This window comes from Jaculus jaculus, chromosome 4, assembly GCF_020740685.1.
Source record: "Jaculus jaculus isolate mJacJac1 chromosome 4, mJacJac1.mat.Y.cur, whole genome shotgun sequence".
NCBI classification, from domain to species: Eukaryota; Metazoa; Chordata; class Mammalia; order Rodentia; family Dipodidae; genus Jaculus; species Jaculus jaculus.
Window position 1 is genome coordinate 28,942,764 of NC_059105.1, and position 23,218 is coordinate 28,965,981.

At 35.5% G+C, this 23,218-nt stretch overlaps 1 protein-coding gene across 7 annotated transcripts in view; it reads left to right on the plus strand.

Moving 5' to 3' along the window:
• Erbb4 (erb-b2 receptor tyrosine kinase 4) overlaps positions 1-23,218 on the plus strand; it is a 1,092,347-nt gene that overhangs the window by 1,034,894 nt on the left and 34,235 nt on the right. For all 7 annotated transcript variants that reach the window (XM_045146981.1, XM_045146983.1, XM_045146986.1 and 4 more), the window contains 5 exons: positions 7,434-7,589; positions 9,992-10,067; positions 14,144-14,290; positions 16,298-16,395; positions 18,338-18,508. In XM_045146981.1, the coding sequence (XP_045002916.1) occupies positions 7,434-7,589; positions 9,992-10,067; positions 14,144-14,290; positions 16,298-16,395; positions 18,338-18,508 (648 nt within the window). The remainder of the gene's footprint in view (positions 1-7,433; positions 7,590-9,991; positions 10,068-14,143; positions 14,291-16,297; positions 16,396-18,337; positions 18,509-23,218) is intronic.

Here is a 23,218-nt window from a genome sequence, read left to right on the forward strand (position 1 = left end):
CCAATTATAGATGTCTTTTATTAGTTTTATATATGGTTTGATAGTCAGCTAAATAGTTTCCTATATACGGATATGGTAGTTTGAAAACCCCATAACTGGTGTGTATTGAATGCTTAGTCCCCAGATGATAACTGTTTAGGAGATGAAGCCTTAGCAGAGGAGGTGTGCTTTGGGGGGTGGATGGGGTTACAGGCGTTAGAACCAACTGCCCTTTGCTAGAGCTTTGCTCAATCTATTGCTGCAATTTTCCACTTCCTGTGGCAGAGGTGATATCCCACATTTGCTCATGTCATGCTTTCCCATTGCTATCATGAAACTTCCCCTTGGGAAAGTAAAACAAAATAAAAATATTTTCTCCTGTCAGGTGTTTTGTCCCATCAACATGAAGGAAATTATAATTGTTATGGAACAATATTGCTAAGATCACTGTCCTTAGAGAAAAACTGCCAAATGAACTCTTGGATCCTGTAAGCTGTGCCAGGCACACACCTATGGACAAGTTACCCCATCTCTCTATAAATCAATTAGAATACTACGTGGCAGAATAAGGGCTTGATACAAGTGTATTATTTCATGTTTATAAAGAGATAAAAATAAATATATTTTATCTTCTCCATCTGATTTACTTGTTCTCAACAGATAACTTCCTTGTGTTGGTTTGTCACAGTGACTATTACTATTATTTCTTGATCAGAATATCTCATACCAAAATCAACAAGTTATATTGTTTAGCAAATTTCTTTCATTATGCAAATTGTAAAACTCAGTACTGTTTTGGTTTCAGAGTTTGAAAGAAGTAGAATGGGCAATGAATTCATGAGTTCTTTTATATCTGCTTGAATGCCTAAAAGTGTATATAATTTAATATAACCCCAAGGAGCAGGAAACTGGATTATTTATAATAATATATTCAAATCTAAATCAGCATGAGTAAAGCATGACACTATGACCCACAAAATGTATTAGAAATATCATGAAACTCCAACTCGTAAAAATATAGCCTACACTCCATGGTCATATGAAAGCTAGTTTAGAAGGACATGATATGCATAGTAGAGAAAAAGGATCTGAGTGGAAAATTCACAGGAACTCTGATCATGCTATATATGAATTATACAACATGATTATATGCATGTGTGTGTGTGTGTATATATATATATATATATGAATAGAGGGGAAACTATCACACATATTTTTCCCTAGAAATAGTCTCTGAGACAGGTTTACATGCAGGAAGGATTTTGGTAAGTGTTCTCAGAAATAACAACTAAAAGGTAGTGGAAAATAAAAACAGAATTGGCCAGAGAAAAGGTTAGAACAGGATGAAATTGCAATCACCTCCATCCCCATAGAGAGCACTGAAGCTGGAACAGCTTGGTGTTTGTAGCAGACAGATTCAGGTTCGCTGAGATGAACTTCCAGACCAGGTACAGTTATGGAGGAAGGGATATTTATTGAGGCCTACAGATCCAGGGGAAGTTCCATAAATGGCAGTAGAAACTGGCCTGCCTTCACAGAATCAAGCAGAGAGAGAGAAGCACAAGCCTAAAGCCTAAAGCCACATAGCACACTTCAGGTACTCCAGATAGGCACACTTTGCATATTTTTAGATTGAAATCTGAAACCCACCACCACACCTAAAGATCCACCCAGTGATATTGCCACCAGCCAGGTGGCTGCAGAATGAAAACTACAAACAAATAAGCATCTGAATATATTGGGGGCCATCTATTCTATTCAAACCACCACAGTGTTAGTGCCCAGAGAAGTCTAGCCTTTGGAACTCAGACCCATCCCAGCCCTGTGCTGCATACCGTAGCCTGGCTTTTGTGAGAGGGGCAAACGGCAAAGAGGCAAACAAAGCAACCTTGTGCTTGGGTCAGGATGCCGCTGCCCAAGACTGATGCAGCTAAGAGAAAAGCTAGCCTCAGCAATACTGCCTGCTAAGGACAGGAGTAGCTTGGCCTTGAAGAGATTTAGGGTATGAAACCACGAGATCTACTGTTGGTAAGGACTAGTTTTAAAAAAATATATGTTTGAAGTAAATATCAAACATATTTTCATTATAGTTCATTAAAATGACAATAACATTGTTTATTATTAATATTTTAAGACCTTAAGATTTGCAACTTAATCAAATCTCTTGAGGATTATAGCTGCAGTTGTAAGTGGAATTAATCATGAGAATTAACTTCAAGTCAGCCCGACCATCCAGGAGAATGAGCCCTGGGTCCTCTGAGCCAAATAGGCACAAATAGAAGGAAAAACACAAATTATTGCCCTGAACAGTGCAGAGTAATAAATAGGTGCTTCAATTGGCTGTGGTTTCTTTTTAGTAGTTGATTATATATATTTAATTTATCATGTATTTTTGGGGGGGCAGTGGTGTTTGGGAAGCCAGGGTCTCTTGCTGCTACAGAGAGAATATCAGACACTTATATTACTTTTTGTGTCAGCCTTAATGATGGTGGCAGGTAAATTGATCCATACTTTGCAAGCAAGTGCTTTTAGCCCCTGTGCCATGTTTCTAATCCTCAATTAATTAACATTTATTTTATTTATTTGTTTGTTTGTTTTTGTTTTTTCAAGGTAGGGTCTCACTCTAGCCCAGGCTGACCTAGAATTTACTATGGAGTCTCAGGATGGCCTCAAACTCACAACAGCCCTCCCACCTCTGCTCTCTGTAATAGATACAGCATTCAGGAAGCTACTGAAGATACAGGTCATAAACAGGACAGCTCCAGGACTCTAATGTTTCAGAATATTTTCTATGAGTTGACAAAATACCAGTTTTCCTATACTAATGTGTCTGCCCTTCATCACACAGCATGTAGGAGAGTTTTAGGTAGATGTGATTTAGGAATGCTTTGTGTACTATAAGATGCAAGTGATGTAAGTTAATTTATTTAATTCTACCAATAATTTTTGGGAAAGGTATTATTTGTGCCCCTTTCAAAGAGGAGGAGATGACACCAAAAAGATTAAATAATACTCAGAACATGTAGCGTTCTAATTTTAACCAGGCAACTACTGTTAGAATTTACACTCACACCCACTCTTTTGTTCGGTATACCACTTGGTCAAGGCAAGCATGGAGTCTGAAATTTTATTTACTAAAAGTTCTCTTAAATGCTAGACAACTTTACAATTTAGTGGGGGGTGGATGACAAGTACAATTAAAGTCAAGTCAATCAAGTGCCTTGATAATATATTGCTTCTACAAAAGCATAAAAATAATTTAAAGCAACTAAACTTACTTGTGCACATTAAATTCTGCTTGCCCAAGTGGCCCTGTAACTTATCAACAGGAGAGATGCTTGACTGTGTATATTTTGAAGTTCTATAGCAAGGATTCACTCCCTCTTCTTCTATTGGTAGATGACGTGGACCAAGTAAAATGATCTGCCTTAACTTTCTCACTTAATATGGGATGAAGACACTGCATATTTTTCATGATTATATTGACCAACTATTATGGAAACATTTAATTACTGCTTGCTGTGTTCTAAGTACTGACTCCATCATTATTAGCTGTGGCATTAGCATTCTCATCATGTGGCCTCCTCAGTTGGCCTGGCTTCATTCCTTTTCCAGCTTCCAGGGGCTTTATTTTGTTTATTTCTGTCACTGCTGTTTGTAATAACTCTCTGCCTCCTTAGTTGCATCACACTCTAATCTGAAGAGTGATTTTATTTTGAAAGAATCTAGCAGAAAATTTGACTCTAATGAGCTCTTCCAGCCAGAAAATCCTGTCTTAATGAGTATATTGTGGAAAATCCTTTTATAAGCGATCCAAAGACAATTCAACACTCTAGGACTAAGGTGGCAGTCATAGCCAATGATGTGATAGTATGTATCTGAACTAGGATAGTGCATATTCATAAAGAATCCACATCAATTCCATTTTGGTAGTTTTGTAATGAGTACTTCTATACAATTATATTTCATTAGTATTAATAATGGTCAGCAGAGGGGAAACTATATAGAGATTGTCACCTAGATTTCTGAATTGAGTTCTCATTATTTTCATGAGAATATTTTGGAGGGAAGGAATGGTAATAAGGCTCAAGATATTTATCACTTCCTAAAATTTCGCATAGAGGATTTCAAAGAACTTTTACAATTCTTGAAATTTTTGTTTGTATTGTTGAATGTGCCATTTAGAGTATCTTAGTCTCTTTTGGTGGATTAAAAAATACCATTATAAAGGTGGCTTGTACACAACAGAAATTCAATTCTTATAATGATAGAGGTTGGCAAGACCCAGATCAACATTTCTGCAAATGTGATGTCTGGTGAGGACCTGCCTCCTCCTCATCACAGCCACTGACATCTCATGTGGCTAGAGCAGCGAGGATCTCTGTGGCTCTCCTGTAAGAGAGCTAACATCATTCCTGAGGGCTTCTCCATAAATACTTTATCACTTTTCAAGTCCCCATCTCTTAAAGCCATAACTTTAGAGTTTAGAGTTAGGAATTAACATGTACAGAAACACTCAAATATTTCAGTCTTAAATTTCTTGTTCATTGCTCTACTATTACTGAATGTGTTTTATAAATAGATAAATTGGGCCCGAGTAGATGGCTTAATGGTCGAAAGCACTTACTTCCAAAGCCTATAAAGCCTGATGCAGAAAGTGGTGGTGCATGCATCTGGAGTTTGTGTGCAATGCAAGAGGCATGTCCATATGAAATCTCTCTAAACCTCTCCCTCCTTATTCCTTCATTGAAAATCAATTAATCAGTTAAATATTAGAAGAAATAGATGTATATAATTTCTATTAAAGTGCTATTTAGTTGAAGGAATAACTATACACTTAAATTGTAAAACTAAGAAATCAAGTCCATAATAACTCTCAATTTACTCCCTTTTATTATTAATAAAATACCAAAGATGAACCTTTTCTTGAAACTATTCTAATTTTGGTATTCCTTCTGCCCTAGTTTATTAGAGGAATCAGTCCTTTCCACATGCAGGAGCCAAGAGAGGATCATAAATGATAAAAGCAGAGGACAGTAGCAGTGGGTGTAAGGGTCCTGGATAACTGGAAATTAGGTGTGTTCAGTGGGGTCAGATGCTGCTCAGTGGAGGAGAATGACTGACCCTTGACTATACTGGTGCTAGGGAAAATCCAGGACACTGGGTAAAGTTTATAGACTGCTCAATGTACTCACTGCCTTGTGGCAGTGGCTTCTCCCTTCAGCTTCACTTGTGTACAGTCCAGATCCATTCTCTGAGTTGGCACCAGAATGTTTCCAAGAGTGCATTGAGAATGGACTCATTTGCCTTTTAATACAATGTTCTGATCATAATACTATATAGCACAATGTGAAAGTCTAAGTTCTCTACCATGACATAATTGGGACCCTTCCTAAATCTTCCTAAATCATATTCTTACTATTCCTATTTTGCTATTCCTCACTACCCCCTCATACATTAAGTTTCAGACCTATAAATACCATATTTCCAAGTGCATGGTACTCGTGTGCCATACTTCTCTCTGCCTGCAATTTCATCCTCCAAGCCTTATCTGGTTTGGGGAACCTCTATAAAGTCTCTTGTCACATGCCCTGACAGACTATATCTCAGGATACAGCAGCCCTTAAATGTTTTACATACATCTTGCTAATCTGCTCAGATTTAAATAGTTATACTTAATTACTTATTATAATTAGTTAGTAATGACAATAATTAGTTTCTTTCCTCTTGTAATGTTCACACCTAATATCAGTTATTCTGGCCTCCCTAATATTCAGTACAGTGTAAGAAAATAGAGTCTGTTATAGGAAGGCGTGACTCTGAGTACTAGCCTATTGACGGCACATTTTCTCTGTTCCGATGTGGATGTGGTAGTAAAGAGAAAGGTGGATGTTTGGGAAAAATGAAAATACTTCTCTAGGCAGTATCTTTTGATTTTTTTTAAGTCCTGTAAGGGCTGTATGTTCTTAGATTATTCTTATTTTTAGAATCTCCAACTTTATGTACTAACACAGCACTAACACAGCACTGTTTAGGAAACAGGACAAAATTCCCATAGACACCATTGGAGAGTTGATTTAAGAAAATAGCAATTAAGTGTGCTGTCACCTAAGTGCTGACTGACTGCCTGATGCCAGCCAGTACCTCCCCCATCTGAGTTTCCCGGGCACTTATATGGAGGGGAGCTCACGATGTCATGTGAAGCGATCTTCTCTTTTCACTACACTAGGTATATGCTCCATAATTTTTTTTTTGGCCTATGTGATTTATATGTCTGTTTTCCACAGCCATTGTTTTGATATCTGAAACCATCAGTCCTTCAGAGTCCTGAAGCTGTAATGTTAACTGCCAACAGCAATGATTTGTAATTGGCATGGGAGTGTGCTTTAACCCCTTTAGAGTAATTTTGATTTGCTTTTGAATGAAAATATTTTTACCACTAACGCGATCAAACGTAGAATTTCCCCTAATCCTTCAGTAAAAAGTACATTCACTTTTACCTAATCTACACAACTGAGTTTATTTTCTTGCATTTATATAATTATTTTAATTAGCAAATAGAATAGGGCTTAGCAACTGTTTCCCCACTGCTAAAATCTAATGGGTAAACTGATTAATAGTTCTAAGTATCAGTCTTCCTATGAATTTATATAGAAATTAAAATATATGCATATATGTATGAGTATTTTGTAGAAAAGCCAGCCCTCTCTCATTAAAAATCAGCAATAAATTTTATTTTTAATTTCCCTGGGTGGTTTATAGAGATAACTTATTAAAGGCTAATTTGTGGGTCATTAGAAAGTATGTCCTCTCACTTGTGAGTTCTTATAATGACAACTAATGTCACAGAAGTCTGTTTTTTAAATTACAGCCTCTCAAGATCCCCCAGGGTATCCTATATCCTGTGCATAATTAATGAGAAAAATATAATTATTCAGCCTTGATGGAATCTATAGTGGTGGATTTGGCACCATTGAAGTGCAAATGGACTATTCCTTTAAATTATGAATGGGTATGTTTATTTGGAGTGGGTTTGTAGGAGGGAGATGACATTAAACAGAAGTTAGGAGGAGAAAATGATGAGGAATATGTGGGTCAGTCCAAGTAATGTCAGCTTATCTACTAAGACACCTGCACACCTCACTAATGAAAGTGTTTGCAAAAGGATATCAAGTCCCCAGGAAAACTGACCTCACACTTAGCTTATTTAACTCATATATATGTAATTATTCTTCTTAACAGAACTTCAGGAACAAAAAGTACAACCCTATCTGTGGTTGCCACCTTCATGCAGAGTTTTTCTTTCCTAATTTTGAAAATTTCTCTGGATTCTGGCACTCTGTAAAGAAATAAAGCACTTAAAACTGAATGCTAAGACTTTCCTTCATAAATGTGGAAATATTTCAGGCACTAAATGAATCTCTTTGGAACTTTTTTTTTTTTTTTTCTTCCAGGGAATGATGTATCTGGAAGAAAGGCGGCTTGTTCATCGAGATTTGGCAGCCCGTAATGTCTTAGTGAAATCTCCTAACCATGTGAAAATCACAGATTTTGGACTAGCCAGACTCTTGGAAGGAGATGAGAAAGAGTACAATGCTGATGGAGGAAAGGTAGTGATCTTCCAGAGAGCAACATAGCTTGAAAAGGCAATATGGTATCCTTTTATCTTTTACTTTTCTTTTCAGTTTATTCAAGGTAGGGTTTTGCTCTAGCCTTGGCTGACCTGGAATTCACCATGTAGTCTCAGGGTGGCCTTGAACCCACAGCCTCTCCTTCCTCTGGCTCTCATGTGCTGGGATTAAAGGCACATGTCACCACAACCATATTCCTTTTATGTTCTTGTGGTTTTTAAGAAGAAGCCAATGATGCTGATGATTCAAACACCAATTTTACTTTTGCCTAACCTCTTGCCCAGGATAAAATTTTAAAAATAGTAACATATATCTAGCTTTCATGTCTTCAAATTAGGTAAATTTAAGGTCCCAAGTAGTTCTCATGTGAGGTCTAGTAATGGCAAGTGGGCAGATGATTCCAGGAAGTTAATCTTTAATATAGGGTCATAAAAATTTTCCCATTAATCCTGAGATCATAAGACTGGTAATAGAATTACAGTTTCTCATATACTAGTAAGAAGCTTGCCTACTACCAAGAATCATAACTGCTTTGAAGGATGACCTCTACTTAACTTCTAACCCCTATAATACCAGACATGATTCCAATTATCTGGCTATTATTTTGTTTTATTCTCACTTCTATCACAATTTATGATTTACCTGCATTATTTCCTGCCTGACTCTCTGCTAGTATTCAAGGCTGAACCACATTGTTTCCTCATTTATCCTCAGTGCCTACCTGGCAAGTGTGTCTCTAACTTTCTCCTACCAGCTCATACTCTCCCTCCCACCACCCTCTCTCTCTTTCTCTGTGTGTGTCTCTGTCTCTCCCTCCCTCTCATTGCATGAGCTCATCCATACCTTAGACCCAGCTTTTTTAGGTACTAATTATCCTACTCCTAACATGTCATTCTTGGATAACTAGAGAAGTTTGAATGTGATGCTCTTCCTACATTGACCAGGGAAAACCTAGATTAGAAAAGACCAAGGATATAAAGCCATGCAATCTTAAGCTCCAATAAACTACGAAATTATCCTAAAAGATAGTCCTATGTATGTACAAATATGTGCTACATATTACCAGCACCCAAATATATATTATGTTATAAATATTTTCAGTGACTGGCTTCTAAATGCTTAGCATTGATGTTTTTTCTCTAAATGCTTACATAACCATCTATAGTCAAATCTTATCACAAGATTAGATAACAATTTTTTTAAAAAATAATAAAACCTTCAGTTTTGAAGAATTGTCTGTATGTTCTTGATTTTATTAGACTGTTTGACCTGTCTACCACCAAAATACAGTGGTTTAAAATCAGAGCTTTGAAATTCACAATAAGATTGCTCAAAAATAGAAATCAATAAATCACATGACTTTGCTTGTCTTAAGAACAAACAACTGTAAGATGTGTCTAAAGCAAGATGCATTACATCTTAAAAGGCCTGGTAACCATTAAGTCTTTATCAAGTCACCTGTGATTTAAACTTACTTCAGTGACACAATGTCCATAGTCCATAAAGTCTGTTAACTCCTTGCCCATAGGGAAATTACTTTCAATGTGTCTTCTGTTCCTTTTCACTGAATACCATGATTCTGTCATAGAGTTACCTTGGTGTAACCTTGGTGTGCAGCCAACCCCATGATTTCAAATGCCTATTTAGTTTTAAGCTTTCAACTGCAAAGTAGAAGTGTTTATCTTTATTCCATAGAATCTAATTATATCCCGAGCTATATAACATTGCCCTTCGTGTAGAACCACATTCTGCTGACCCATCATCCACAGAGTATGTGGGTTGAGTTGTTTTTCTTGTAGTGATGATGGATTTGTGCTGATCCTCTCACATTCATTTATACACTACTTCCCATTTTGAAAATGGTTCATATTTCCAGTGCTGGCAAACCAAGATGAGGGAGGCCATTTGTGGTCAGGGAACAAAGCAAACTTAATTTTGTGATCTATGAGTTTAGGCAATTTGCTGACCAAAGTATATGAGAGGAGAAAGATGCAAATCTAGAAAGAATCAATTGTATTTGTTAACCAACATGTGTCTTATGGCAAAAAGGTATCACTGAATATGAAGAAATCTAATTATTTTGAGAAAAATATATACTAATGTCACATTTATAGTAGTATATAAGCATTAGATGCTTAGATTTGACATTATATGTGATAACAGTAAATTTTAACTTGAATACTGGACATTAATTAAGAAACACAGAAATATGTTGCTACTTTTAACTTTTTTAAAAATATATTTCTTGAAAAATAATTTATTTATACCTATGCACACATTATTACAAGAGACAATTGAGATCAGTTCAGAGACTAACATTTAGGGAACATACACAAGATTTCTCATATATTTATAAAATTTTATTTTTGATTTTCCTATAGATGCCAATTAAATGGATGGCTTTGGAATGTATACATTATAGGAAATTCACCCATCAAAGTGATGTTTGGAGCTATGGTAAGTGAAGTATTGTGAATTTGAGCATTTATGGCAAATATACATATGTTTGGTTCATCCAAAATATATTAGGCCATATTTGTTTTATTATATTATAAAAATTCATAGACTTGATTTGCTCAAGGAATTAGCTTTTTGTCCTACTAAAAAAAAAACAAACATTTAAAGAGCATTGTGCTCCACCCTTTTAATTTTACACTCACTCATATATGTGTGTATATATATTATACATATATAGCACTAATATGTCATCTATCACAATTCTTTGTGTTCTAACATTTTGTCTAATTATTTTTACATTTAGTAAAATCAGCTTCATATGAAATTTCATAAAATATCATGACCTTAATTTTTATTACATTGAAAACATAACTTTTAAGTTATTAAATGTTAAAATGTAAAACAAGACCAAAATCACTTTTTTCTATTTGTCAGAAATTATATCCTGTAGTATAAAATATAGAGATCATTGCATTAGCAATGAACAATTAACACAGAAAAAAATCTTGGCAAATGTGAGAGGCATGGTGAGAGAGAAAATTGCTAATTGTAATTTTTATTTTCATCTACAAGTATTTTGGAATGGCAGAAATATTACAAAGGTAATTATATAAATTAAATAAATTAATATTCATAACTATAATATTTACTTAAATACATTTAATTCAGTGTTAAGATATTTAGCAGCCCACATAGCTCTGTCTGCTTGCAACTTAGCAAGCAAATAAGAAACAATTCCTTTTCTAAGTGCAAATAATTTCACATAAAACTACCATTTATTGTACATAAAAAGCACAATTCTTACTTATTCATAGATTCTTCATAAAACTTAAAAACAAGTTAAATTTATTTTCTCAAATTTAAGCACTTTTGCTTCCTTCTTATTTCTGCACATAAAGATTTAAGTCACTTAAGCACTAAAGAATAAACTTATTACCTAGAAATGAGTCTATTAATAGTAAAAAAACTAAAAAAAAAAAAAAGGAGTCAAAGAAAACAAGAAGGAAGGAAGGAAAGAAAGAAAGGAAGGATTTAAGACAATTCAATAAGATGTGTTCTGACCATGTCTATGTTGGGAGAGGTATTAAAATTTCCAAAAAGGTCACACATTTTGCTCAGAAACTGGAAATGTGTGTTTGAATTTAAAACAATACAAGAGAAAATCTAAACAAAGCTTATCAAACTATTTTATAGAACAGAAAATAAAAAAGCATACATGTCACATATATTACATGATAGATTCATATAGTATTTGATACACCTTAGAATATGGATATACATTTATATATTAAAGATACAGATTAGCATAAAGATATGCTATTAAAAGATTTACAGAATCTATTTTAGGTTTATTATTATACATTAGTATACTATACAGGAATACCTATTTTATTTCTATATTTTGTTCTTTCATCACTAAATTTACATGTGGTAATCTGCTGCAGGCAATTTTTCAATGACCTCAAAACAAATAGACAAAGCAACAAACAAATGTTGGCAGGACAGTCATAATTTTAGAATAAAAGTCTGTCTGCTAGAGAAAATCTTACTTAGATTATTATAATTTTATTCATGTTGCATTGTTAAATCCCAGGAGCAATTAAGTACAAATAACAAAATAATCCTGAATCATGCAACAGCATATGTTCATAAGGCATTATGTGATATTTGTGATATATCATAGTAGATTGCAGAAGGCACAAGAAGTAGAGAACCATACATATTCCATTCCTGTTGATGGTACACTTTAAAAAAATATTTGCATCCATTCATTTGAGAGAGAGAAAGAGACAAAAGGAAAGGCATATAGAAAGACAGAGAGAGAGAGAAAAAAAAAAGAAAGAGAATTCAGGTATCACATATTTGACACTGTAAATGAACTCCAGACATATGTGCCACTTTGTGCATATGGCTTTATTTGGGCACTGGGGAATCAAACCTGGACTGCTGGGCTTTGCAAGCAAGCACCTCTAACCACTGAGTAATCTCTCCAGATTGATAGTACACTTTTAAAATTCTATCACTGGGTGCATCTTTATATTGATAAAATATGCATGAGCTCTAACATCTATAGTCAGATTGTAAGACCGAGATGTAAGGTTTGAAGATGTTTCTGATTTTAGTCTTTCTGTGTTTTTTCTCTGACATGAGGCCATCCTTGTGTAACATTTACCTAGTCATCAACACACAGAAGCAGAATTAAATTGTTATTGCAAGTGAGGCCTTTGGTACTTTAGGCTTGAGTTTGTCATTATGTGCTTAAGTTTGGTATAATTTTTATCATTTGGATTTGTAAGAGATTTGTATTTTGCTTATTGGATCTCCAAGAGTGTGAAAATAAGTCAGTAAATTATGTTTTGGGGACATACATATTCTGATATTCTGGAAATGGGACTGACTACAGGAGGCAGCCACCACCTGCTCAAGCTGCTGGCTGCCACTGAACTTTAAACACTGGCTTTATGAAACAACTCCTGGATGTGGACAAATAAGAATTTAGTCAATGTCAGTCACTCTATCAGTAGTCATTCATGTATGTTAAACACAAAAAATCATAGGATATAAATACAAACAAAAATAACAATTAGGTAAGTGTTAATGATTCTATTAGGAAGGATAATTTGGAACTGGGGAGATTGCTTACCATTTAGATGCCTGCCATTCTAGGTTAGATTTCCCAGGGCCCATGTAGAGCCAGAGGCACAAAGTGGTACATGCATCTGTTGTTTATTTGCAATGGTACAAGGCCCTGGCATGCATATGTTCTCATTCTCTGTCTCTCTCGCTCTCCCTCTCTCTTTCTCTCTCTCCTTGCAAATAAATAAGTAAATAAGTAAATAACTGAATAAATAAATAAATAATTTTTATAAAGGAAAACTTGAAGTTCATGTATAATTTCATATTTTATAATTTAAATTTTAGTTAATATTAGCTGTTATAAGTGAGCTTAAACAAATAACCCATTACAAAGGAAAGTAGAAAACGTAAGCATAGTTCTGATTAGTGGGTTTTATGCAAAAATATGTCTATGTATATGAACCAATCAAAAATTATATTGTAATATCATCATGCCCACCTACCTGTTTCCAGGTATAACATCTTTATCCTGGGCTAGGAATGTAGCGCAAAGGTGGAGAGCTTTCCTAGTATGATGAAGAATTGTTCTCTACTATCTGGCTTTTGGCATAGTAATATTTAGGGATTTTTTGTTTGTTTGTCTGCTTGTTTTTACTCAATGTAATGATAGCAGTATGTTGTAGTGATTCAAAAAAAATACTTTATCTAAAAGTAAAATCTTGATTTATTTAATTTTGTGAATTCTAATTCTTTATATATTATGTCTTACTTAAACTCAATCCTAACTCTGCTTCTTCTCCTACATGCTAAATAAATTAACATGCTATTTGCTTTGTGTTAGTTTTTTTTTTAAAGCACCATAGTTCTTAATAATTACATGCCAATTATTCTGTAACCTCTATTTAGCCTTTTATAATCTTTTCAGCCAAGTAGTATCCAAATTCATCCATGTTGTACTTGTCCTGAAATCATATTTACTATTGCGCACATATGTGTATAGTTAATGACTTCTATGCTGTTCTTTAATGTAGCATGCTGTAATAAATCCTAATTCAGATCAAAAATCACTAGTTTTACTTGTAGGTAGAAACAGAGAACCAGTTCTGTATTCTGCTATGCATTCTAAGTTTTCTCTACTATGTATTATAAACTCCATGGCCATTATGAAATCTCCCACAAGGTCTTCAAGGACTTTAGCATTGGGACTGTGATAATGGATGTGGGAATGTATTTTTTTTTTCTTTTTTGGTTTTTCAAGGTAGGGTCTCTTTCTGGCTTGAGCTGACCTGGAATTCACTATGTAGTCTCAGAGTGGCCTCGAACCCATGGCAATACCCCTACATCTGCCTCCCTAGTGCTGGGATTAAAGGCGTGTGCCACCACACCCAGCTAAAATTTTTGACTGGCCTTGGAGGAGCAATTTCTGGCCACTCACATGTTGCTGGTTTGTTTAGATTATGTTGGTAATTTTCTCTATAACAATTTTATTTCTGATTCAGGAGTCACTATCTGGGAACTGATGACCTTTGGAGGGAAGCCCTATGATGGAATTCCAACCAGAGAAATCCCCGATCTCTTAGAGAAAGGAGAGCGCTTGCCTCAACCTCCTATCTGCACAATTGATGTTTACATGGTCATGGTCAAATGTAAGACTATAAATCAATGTTCACAGCACTGTCGTCTTCATAAAACAAAAGTTGACATTACCCTACCTGAAAAATGTTTCTCTGTATTGAAATAATTATAAATGGAACCTCTTTGCTCTGATTATTTCCATGCCAAATTGTCTGTCATAAAGAGATATCATTAGTCATAATAATGTTAGTGATAACATTAATGTTAGTCTTTATAGAAAAATACCTAGAGCATAACTGATAATCTAAAACATAAATTAAGTTTAAGCAGGTTGAGTCAAAAGCAAATTAACAGGGCAGAGTGGGAAGTTGGAAGAGCTGAATCTATGCTGAACTGAAGATTATAAATGTTTACTCTTCTTGACTTGATCGCTTGTTTATATCAGACTCTCTTACTTTTCTCTCCCCTGCCTATGCTTCAGACACACATGTGTTATTAATGTGTTTTTGGAAGCCAAGACCCTTAATTTAAATAGAATTAGGGAAGTCTCTGAGGTTTATGACTTAATTTAAGTGAGATTAACTTGCAGCAACCTCTCTTGTATAATCTGAGGTTTTCTAGTTTTGATTTACACAGGGTTAAGAAAGACACAAACTGGTGAAGGTGAATAAGCATTTTATTAATAAGAGACTTTGGACCCAAGACTGTTCAGATTTATATTCATGACATGTGTGATACATTCTGACAGTGAGAGAAGAAATAAAAAATGTTCCTTGCAACTCAGGTCAGCATGCCCTTTTCTATAAGCATAGTTCTATTTACTCAATATTATATACTATATATTATATACTCAATATTAGTTAGAGAAAAATAAATACCTCACTGTGAAGTTAACCTTCTTTTTGGCTCCAGAAACACCTATTTTTGTCATTAGCATCCTGGATTTTCTTAAATTTCTTAAAGCATTTTCTTATATGAATATATATAGAGAAAGTGAAGATTGTTTCAGTTTAGGTGAAAAAAGTAGGTGACATTAATGATACTTAAAAAGATATCCAAAGGTTTCCTAGAACATGAATGAAAATTTAACTCCCCAGAAAAGGAGAAATAAGTTTCCTTGCTTTATTAGATAAGGCTTTGTTTATCAGATGTGCACACAAAACAAAGCTTTAATGCATTCATGTATCATATAATCGTTGGATCCTGTAACCAGCATCAGAAATAATTTAAACACTGGCTTTAAAGCCAGGCAAACATTTGCCTTATTAAGCAAACCTTTTGGAGAATGCTGCCTTTTTCTTCCCCCTGAAGTCTTCCTGCTGTAAAAGTGTGTCATTTGGCAAACAAGTGAAAGAAAGCTTGGTGCTATTATTTTTGTCATCTCATCAGCTAAACAGAGCCTAAGGAAATAACATACATTTTTATCTAGACTCTCAGCTAAATAATAATGTATGCCTTGAAAACTGATGAGAGTATTTTTTTCTGCTGCAAAAGCTAGTACAAAGATAGGCTAATGGCTAATGCTGAACACGTGCTATCAATCATTTTGCATTTTTGCCTACCAGAAACAAACAAATATGGTGTGAAACAATTATTTGCAATTCCTTTTTCCCTTTGTACTAGAGTATCATATGACAACCAAATATATTTCCCATGAGTAACTGACACAAATTTAGAGATTTGGTTTCAATCACCTTGTCTATAACCATCAAAGAAATTTTTTAAAATTTATCTCCACACTCCAAAACAACAATGGTAGCAAGTATCTTAAGTATTATATGTTCACATAGTTAGTCTGGGTTCTGTTTTCTAGGAAGAATACATTTGGAATAAGATTTATAATAGGAAAAATCGACCCTTGTTTTACAGTATATTACATTCCCTGATGAATACCAACAAAGTGACTGAGTTAGAACATTACCTCATTGGTTTGTTTCCTTCACTACCTTTGTTTATTTTTCAGGTTATGATTAAAGCAGTAGCTTTCAAACTTGAACCTACAATTGCACAAAATGTACATTTCACTTCTTTCCCTAAGTATGGATATACTGACACTATTGTCATGCGTAAATTTCCAGGTTGGATGATTGACGCAGACAGTAGACCTAAATTCAAGGAACTGGCTGCTGAGTTTTCAAGGATGGCTCGAGATCCCCAACGATATCTCGTCATTCAGGTTAGTACATTTCACTTGGCTGTGAAGACTGCCTCAAGAGCCAGTGAATGACCAAATATGACTATCTACATTGTAGAAGTGGCCAGTGGGTACTATAAGCAACTGACCATCTGAAACAACTTATGCAGCAGAACTTTTATCTTCGTGTCAGGGCTTGTCAACATCCCCTCCCTCAGCACCCCAGAGGCCCTGCTCTTAACTGTCATGTCATCATGCTAACGCATGTGCTTTCAAAGAGCTGTGACCTCAGATAAGCCTTCACGCACTCCAACTTGTATCAGCATTATATGCAAGACATGTTCATTGTTATAATTATCCCTTTCAAGATTTAAAGGAAGATGGATTTTTGTGTTTTTTTTCCCCACACTTGAAGACAAATCAACATTTTAAATATATTATCACTTAATTTCTTAGAAAATGATAGGCTTTGTTAAACGAAAACAGAACTTCCATATGACCTATTTACAGCATCCCTGTGCATATACCCAAAAGACTCAAAGTCCTTCCACAGAGATACTTGCTCATCCATGGTTATTGCTGAACTTTTGCAATGGACAGGAAATGGAACCAGTGTATATGTCCATCAGTAGATGAATGGATGGAGGAAATACAATGTACAATGAAATTGTATTCAACTGTGAAGAAAAATATTATCATGAGGTTATAGAAAATGGAATAAAACTGAAAAAAAAAGTTAATTTAAGTGAGGTGACACACTCAAAAATGCAAATACTATGTTTCCTTTCTTATCTGTTAAGCTCTGTGTGTGTGAGTGTGTTTGTGCGCATGTGCACACACACAGGAGGTAGCAGTCATTACACCAGAAAGGGGACCATAAGAGGAGAAAAACAGGTCTTAAGGAAGGGGATAAGAGGAAAAATAACAGGTGACAGAATATATGGGAAGTAAAATGGAAAGGGTACTACTCAGAGGAAGGGCTATAAGCAAGGTTAGTAGGGGAACAGGGAACAAAAGTTGGAAAAAGACCCAACAAAAAGAAAGGATGTATGAAATTGCAATAATAAAACACATTACTTCATATGCCAATTTTAAAAATAAATAGACTTTGTATTACTTGGGGAGGCTCTAGTATCTAAGCAATAAGTCATTCCAAATGAATTATGTCCATCTAAAATTAATGTCTGGTAAAGTACATTTAATATTTAACTGTATAAAATTGATTGAACAATTTTAAAAATAAAATAATTTCTGTATACTCTGTTTGCCTAAATCATAAACTTATATAGCTTGTGTGTACTCATTTATGTTTCCTTAGCAAAGCAATATTCATAGTCAGACATGAAGACAAAGCCAGGTTTTTGAAGTTTATCATGTTAACTTATTTTTCCCAAAAATTAATTTTCCAAAAGTGAAACTACCAATTAAATATAACTTAAAAAATGTAAAGACACTTAAGAAATGAATAAGATGAACAATGGCTGAACATGACTTTTGGTGTCTCTCTTACACATGTGTATTCTCTATACCATATGTGCTATGATTTCAAATGGCTCCACTATGGCAATGATGGCATTGTATAATAGAACATACCCTGGGCTTCTACTTCCTGCCAACTCTGCAATGTGAAGCCAAACATGCAACATACAGATTGATAAACCAATTGCCCTTAATGATTTATTATTAAAGTCACAACCCACACACCATCTTGACTTACCGTGATTCTCAGATCTGAGCTGAACTTTGCCATTCTTAAACCATCCCCAATACCTATCTTCCTTCTTTTCTAGTGGCGTTTGTCACATGATTCTTGTATTCCATTTGTTCACCTTACCATATCCCTGGGTAAGCTTATTATAGGATTTGTTATGGCTGGGAGCTTGACAAAAGCATTACTTTTTGAAATGAATGCATGAGGCTTTTATTTTTTAAAAAATGAAGGGAAGAATAATTTCCTGTGTATCTGTGACATACAATCTTTCAGGGTGATGATCGGATGAAGCTTCCCAGCCCCAACGACAGTAAGTTCTTCCAGAATCTCTTGGATGAGGAGGACTTGGAAGACATGATGGATGCTGAGGAGTACCTGGTCCCCCAGGCGTTCAGCGTCCCTCCACCTATCTACACAGCCAGAGCAAGAATTGACTCAAATAGGGTAAGAAGTGATCTGTTCATAATCACTATATTATCTCTGAGAAACAAAATCACGTAAAAGAATTATAAAAATGATTTCAAAATAACCACAGAACTAATCATTATGATGTCTATATTTAAAAGAAAAAATCTTGCAGAAAATACGAAAGGAAGGAAGACATGCCCAATGCCATATGTACTCTGAGATATTTTCAACAGCACAAAAAATATTTCTCCATTTCATGTTAAATAAATCTTAAGTAAAAAATTTGAATTAATAAAACTGCCTATATAGTATTAAGAATCCTTATCAAGTAGGAATTGAATTGTTATTTCTTTTAAAAATAATAGGATTTATTATTATTGTATTACAACTTTCTTTCATTCATTTATGAATCATTAACTTTCCCTGTCAAGTAAAATACAAACACACAAAGCTGCACAATGCATGAAATCACTCATGTTAAGAGATGAATCTTTTCTGATATAGGTAAAGTTTAAAAGAAGCTCCGGAAAAAGTCACACTGAATTTTAAATATTAAATCCACTTTTCATGATAGGCTGTCAACTCCATTTATTTATTCTTAAATTTTCACATGTCAGCATGCAAGTATCTCTGCATGTGAAATATTAGCGCACATTTGAAATTCAAAAAATTCGACCCAACTCCTGCCTTCATGCCGTGCCCAACAAATGAAAAGGGCAGAGTCAGAGCACAGTGTGATGAGCTCTGTAATCAAGAGTGCCTTGCCCGTTATGGAGCATGAAGGCTCAGTAAATTTAAGTCTATAATCAGTTTCTTCCACTCACAGAAAGAAACATGATGCTTGATAATTTTCTGAGAAGAGTTTTTCCTCTTAGTCTCTTCTCTACCTCAGAACATTATCTCAAGTAGTAGAATGGCCATAAGTGAAAGAAAAATTTCAAATTACAGCTCATTCTATAAAATGATGCTTCTTGGTTTATTATTTCTTGACAGCAAAAATAAATACTTACCTTGTGTTTACTAGTCAAAACAAACACGCTAACCCTCTTAGTACTTACAACCATATGGTGTTCTTTTATTATTATCTCTTCTTACAACTTTGCCACAAAGAAGTTCAATGACTACATGGGTGTCACACAGCCTGCCAGGGAAAGAGCAGAGGTCTTATATAAGCCATCTGCACTACACTGTGGCTTTGAAGTCATTGTAACGGTTATTTCCTTGATTTTTTTTTTCTTAGCATCAATTTTCTACCTGATTTTCTCATAAACTGCATCTCCTTCTTGCTCACTGTGGAGGTAGGAGTTTAAAAGGTGTGTGCAAGATGTGATACACTTTATGAGAAACTATCTCACTGGCTTTTCAGGGTCAAGTTTGTTGTCCCCAGGTCACACACACACAAAAAAAAAGGACCAGTGAGGTTAGTTGAAAGGCAAACATGACTTTATTGCAAGTGAAAATAAAGGCCAACACTCTCTACAATAGGAAGAGGACCCAGAAAAATGGGTGTTTGGCCAGCATTCTGGAACAGGGTGTTAATGTACTAAGAAGGAGTTTGGCTGGTCTGTACCTATATGTAAATGATGCATTTGAATTGGAATGAGTTCACTGGTTAAGTTTAAATAAAGACTTTAATTGTTTGGTGGGTCAAGGAGCAAAGCTCAGACTCTGAGAGAGTGGGAGGAAAAAAAAAAAAAAAAAAACTCCCTAGAATGAGGAAGAACCAGGAGGGCAGAGGGTTGCCCCTGATTGCCATCCTGAATGACATTTATGTTTTTTTTCTTTTCTTTTTTTTTTTTTAATTTAATTTATTAGTTTTCTTTTCAGTAAATACAGGCAGTTTGGTACCATTATTTAGGCTCATCTGTGATCTACCCCCTCCCATTAGACCCTCCTTGTTAATGAAAATGGGTCCTGCATTGTGGAGTTAGCCCCCAGTTATTGGTATGATAAATGTCTCTGCAAATCATGACCCAACATGTGACTCTGACATTCTTTCCGACCCCTCTTCCGCAAAATTTCCCTGAGCCATGTTGGGTTCATTTTTGGTCTGCTTCAGTGCTAAGGTGTTGGGGGCCTCTGAGGCTCTGGCTCTCTGATTTGGTAGGAGTTGATTTTTCTCTGCGTTGATCTCCTTCCCCTTTGTGCTGGTATCCGGTTCACAGGAAAACATCACCCTTGCTTATTTCGCCAGTTGTCCTTAGTTTCAGTTGGGCCCCTTTTGAGGTATGTTGGGGCAGCTCTCTTCTTAGGATCTGCATCTATCTGGAAAAGAGAAGCAGATTCTCCAACGGAGAGTAAGTTAGCACCCAGAAAATTGAGATAACACTTACTTTTTTGATAGACAGTATGATAGGTTTAGGCCCTCTTATACCCTGTGATTGACGGCAGCTTGATATTGTAGAGTGGGCTTGTGTTTGGGTATGGTTCTGACTTGTTTCCCAGCTCCAGCTATGGGTCTAGTACCACTGAGTGAATCAGTTAGCCAAATCAAGAGCAATTGATTTCTCACCATGGCTGTGTACCACTATTGCACTTGTGGGGGCATCACATCCGGTTATTTGTTGCTAATTAGGTTAAACAATGTGTTGCTTGGACAGATATTGGTCATTTCCCCCAGTCACCTATGTAGCGCCTTCTGGCACTAGACATGCTGACTGTCTGGGGACTGACTCTCTCCTGGCTTCTAGCCATGTCATTCCATTTTTCGCGTCAGCTGCGTATGGAGTCTCCAGCAATAGGGTCTTACCACTGGCCTTTGGTGGGTCATCAAGTACTCTGACAGAAGTCTGTCATTGTTTTGGGAAACCTTGTAGGTTTCTCTGATCAAAAGCTCATTGTGGATGGTAGCCCCAAGCTGGAAGTGGGGGTTACAGGTCAGTGTCCACTAAGAAATTGAGGAAAAACATAACTAATATACAAGAGTTAGAGAGGAGAGAGATAGAGGGGAGAGGGGGAGAGGGAGGGAGGGAAGATGTAGAGATTTAGGTCAGTCTTGATCCTATCCTCTCCAGTGTCTTGTGGTTCTGGTGTTTCCTGTAAGGGTCTAGTGAAGGTTCAGCCATTTGGTCTGTCTTTTAGGAAGTAGAATTTTATGGTACCATTGCCGTTTGGGTCCGGATTACTGTTTTCCACCCTTTGATTCCCTCCCCGCCCTCCCCATCCATCTGCTGCTGCCTATTCTCAGCAGGACAGTCTGACATTTACAGTCTTTTGAGCTACCTACCAAAGAAGGCTACCTTGCTTCTACCCCTATCAACTGGACGAAAAAAGAGAAAAGATGGGGCTGGGTGCGGTGGTGCATGCCTGTAACCTCAGCACTTGGGAAGCTGAGGCAGGAAGGTTACTGCAAAGTCTGTCATAGCCAGGGCTGCATGGTGAGTTTAAGACTAGCCTGGGCTACACAGTGTGACCATGACTTTAAAATAAACAAAAGATAAAAGAGAAATGAATATGGAAACTACATTTTTTCTTACCTATGAAAAAAATGTTATTATACTCCAAAACGAAAGTTTTTTTGTACCCTCAAGAAGAGCTGATAACTAAAAAGTAAAATAGAAAAGTTCAAATCATAGCTAGATGGTGGCAGAAACAGTGATGCTGTTATTAGTACCGATATTTGAAAATATGAGAATTGCAATTAGGTTTGGTTTTGTACTTTAATAAATCAAAATCATTGCCCTTATTTTAAAAATAATAAAAGTAGCAGTAACAGCATTGGCTGAAACTTTTTGAGTGTTTCCTAAACAGCAGCCACTATGATAAGTCTTTTAAATTAATTTTAGCATTTTAATGAAGTTCTATGGGGTAGAATTTACTTTTCATGTTTAAGAAAGTTGGACAAGGTAAATTTTATAAAACTTAAAAATTACAGAAGCAGATGTAGATGTTAAGTTCAGATTTTAATTCCATATGGAATTTGTATCCCTAAAATAACAGAGGGCCTGAAAGAGGGAAGTTAGTTGCACTGATGCCAATTGCTGGCTACCGGTTGAGCTAATATGCTCATTCTCTTAATGGTAATATAAATAAAGAAAGCTAAAAAGGGAACCAGGAACCACATTGTGGGTCCATCGCCCTGACACTCTTGGCTTGAGCATATCACTTACTTAGCTCTCATCACTGACTCAACTTCTACAGAAATTAGTATATTGCACAAGATCATGCATAATCTCCTTCCAAAGTGAAAACTGGCTTATCACATTGCCTTTTCTGAAAATCGTATTTCAGGCATTTATATGTATTTCATACTAAAGAATACTTGTTTGGAAAAAGATCCCAGTTTCTTTCCTTAAGTGATTGGATAGCGAACAGAGAATCCCACAGAAACATGAGAAGGAAACATCTCATACTGGATGCCACAGAGGGGATGTTGTGATGATACAGCAAGGTTACTCATTGCAATTTAACAGGGATCAATATCAATTTTAACAATGGCTACTACTTGTTGATAAATGACTGTAGTCTCAGGGGATATTGGTTTTACATTCCCCCCACAAATCTATCAAGGTTTCCTGCAGTTTATCCTTGACATAGTACGTGTGTGTGCATGTGTGTGTGTTTTGATCTATTAAGCAAAAAATAGTAGCCTTCTTACTAAATTCCCTATTTCTAGCTACTTTTTATTTCAATGTAGGTTCTACCTAACAAGTTACCTTTTAAATTGTTTAATACATTATGACCAACATAAACTAATTAATATATTTGAAATAGATTAAATAAATTGATATATTTGCATATTTATCA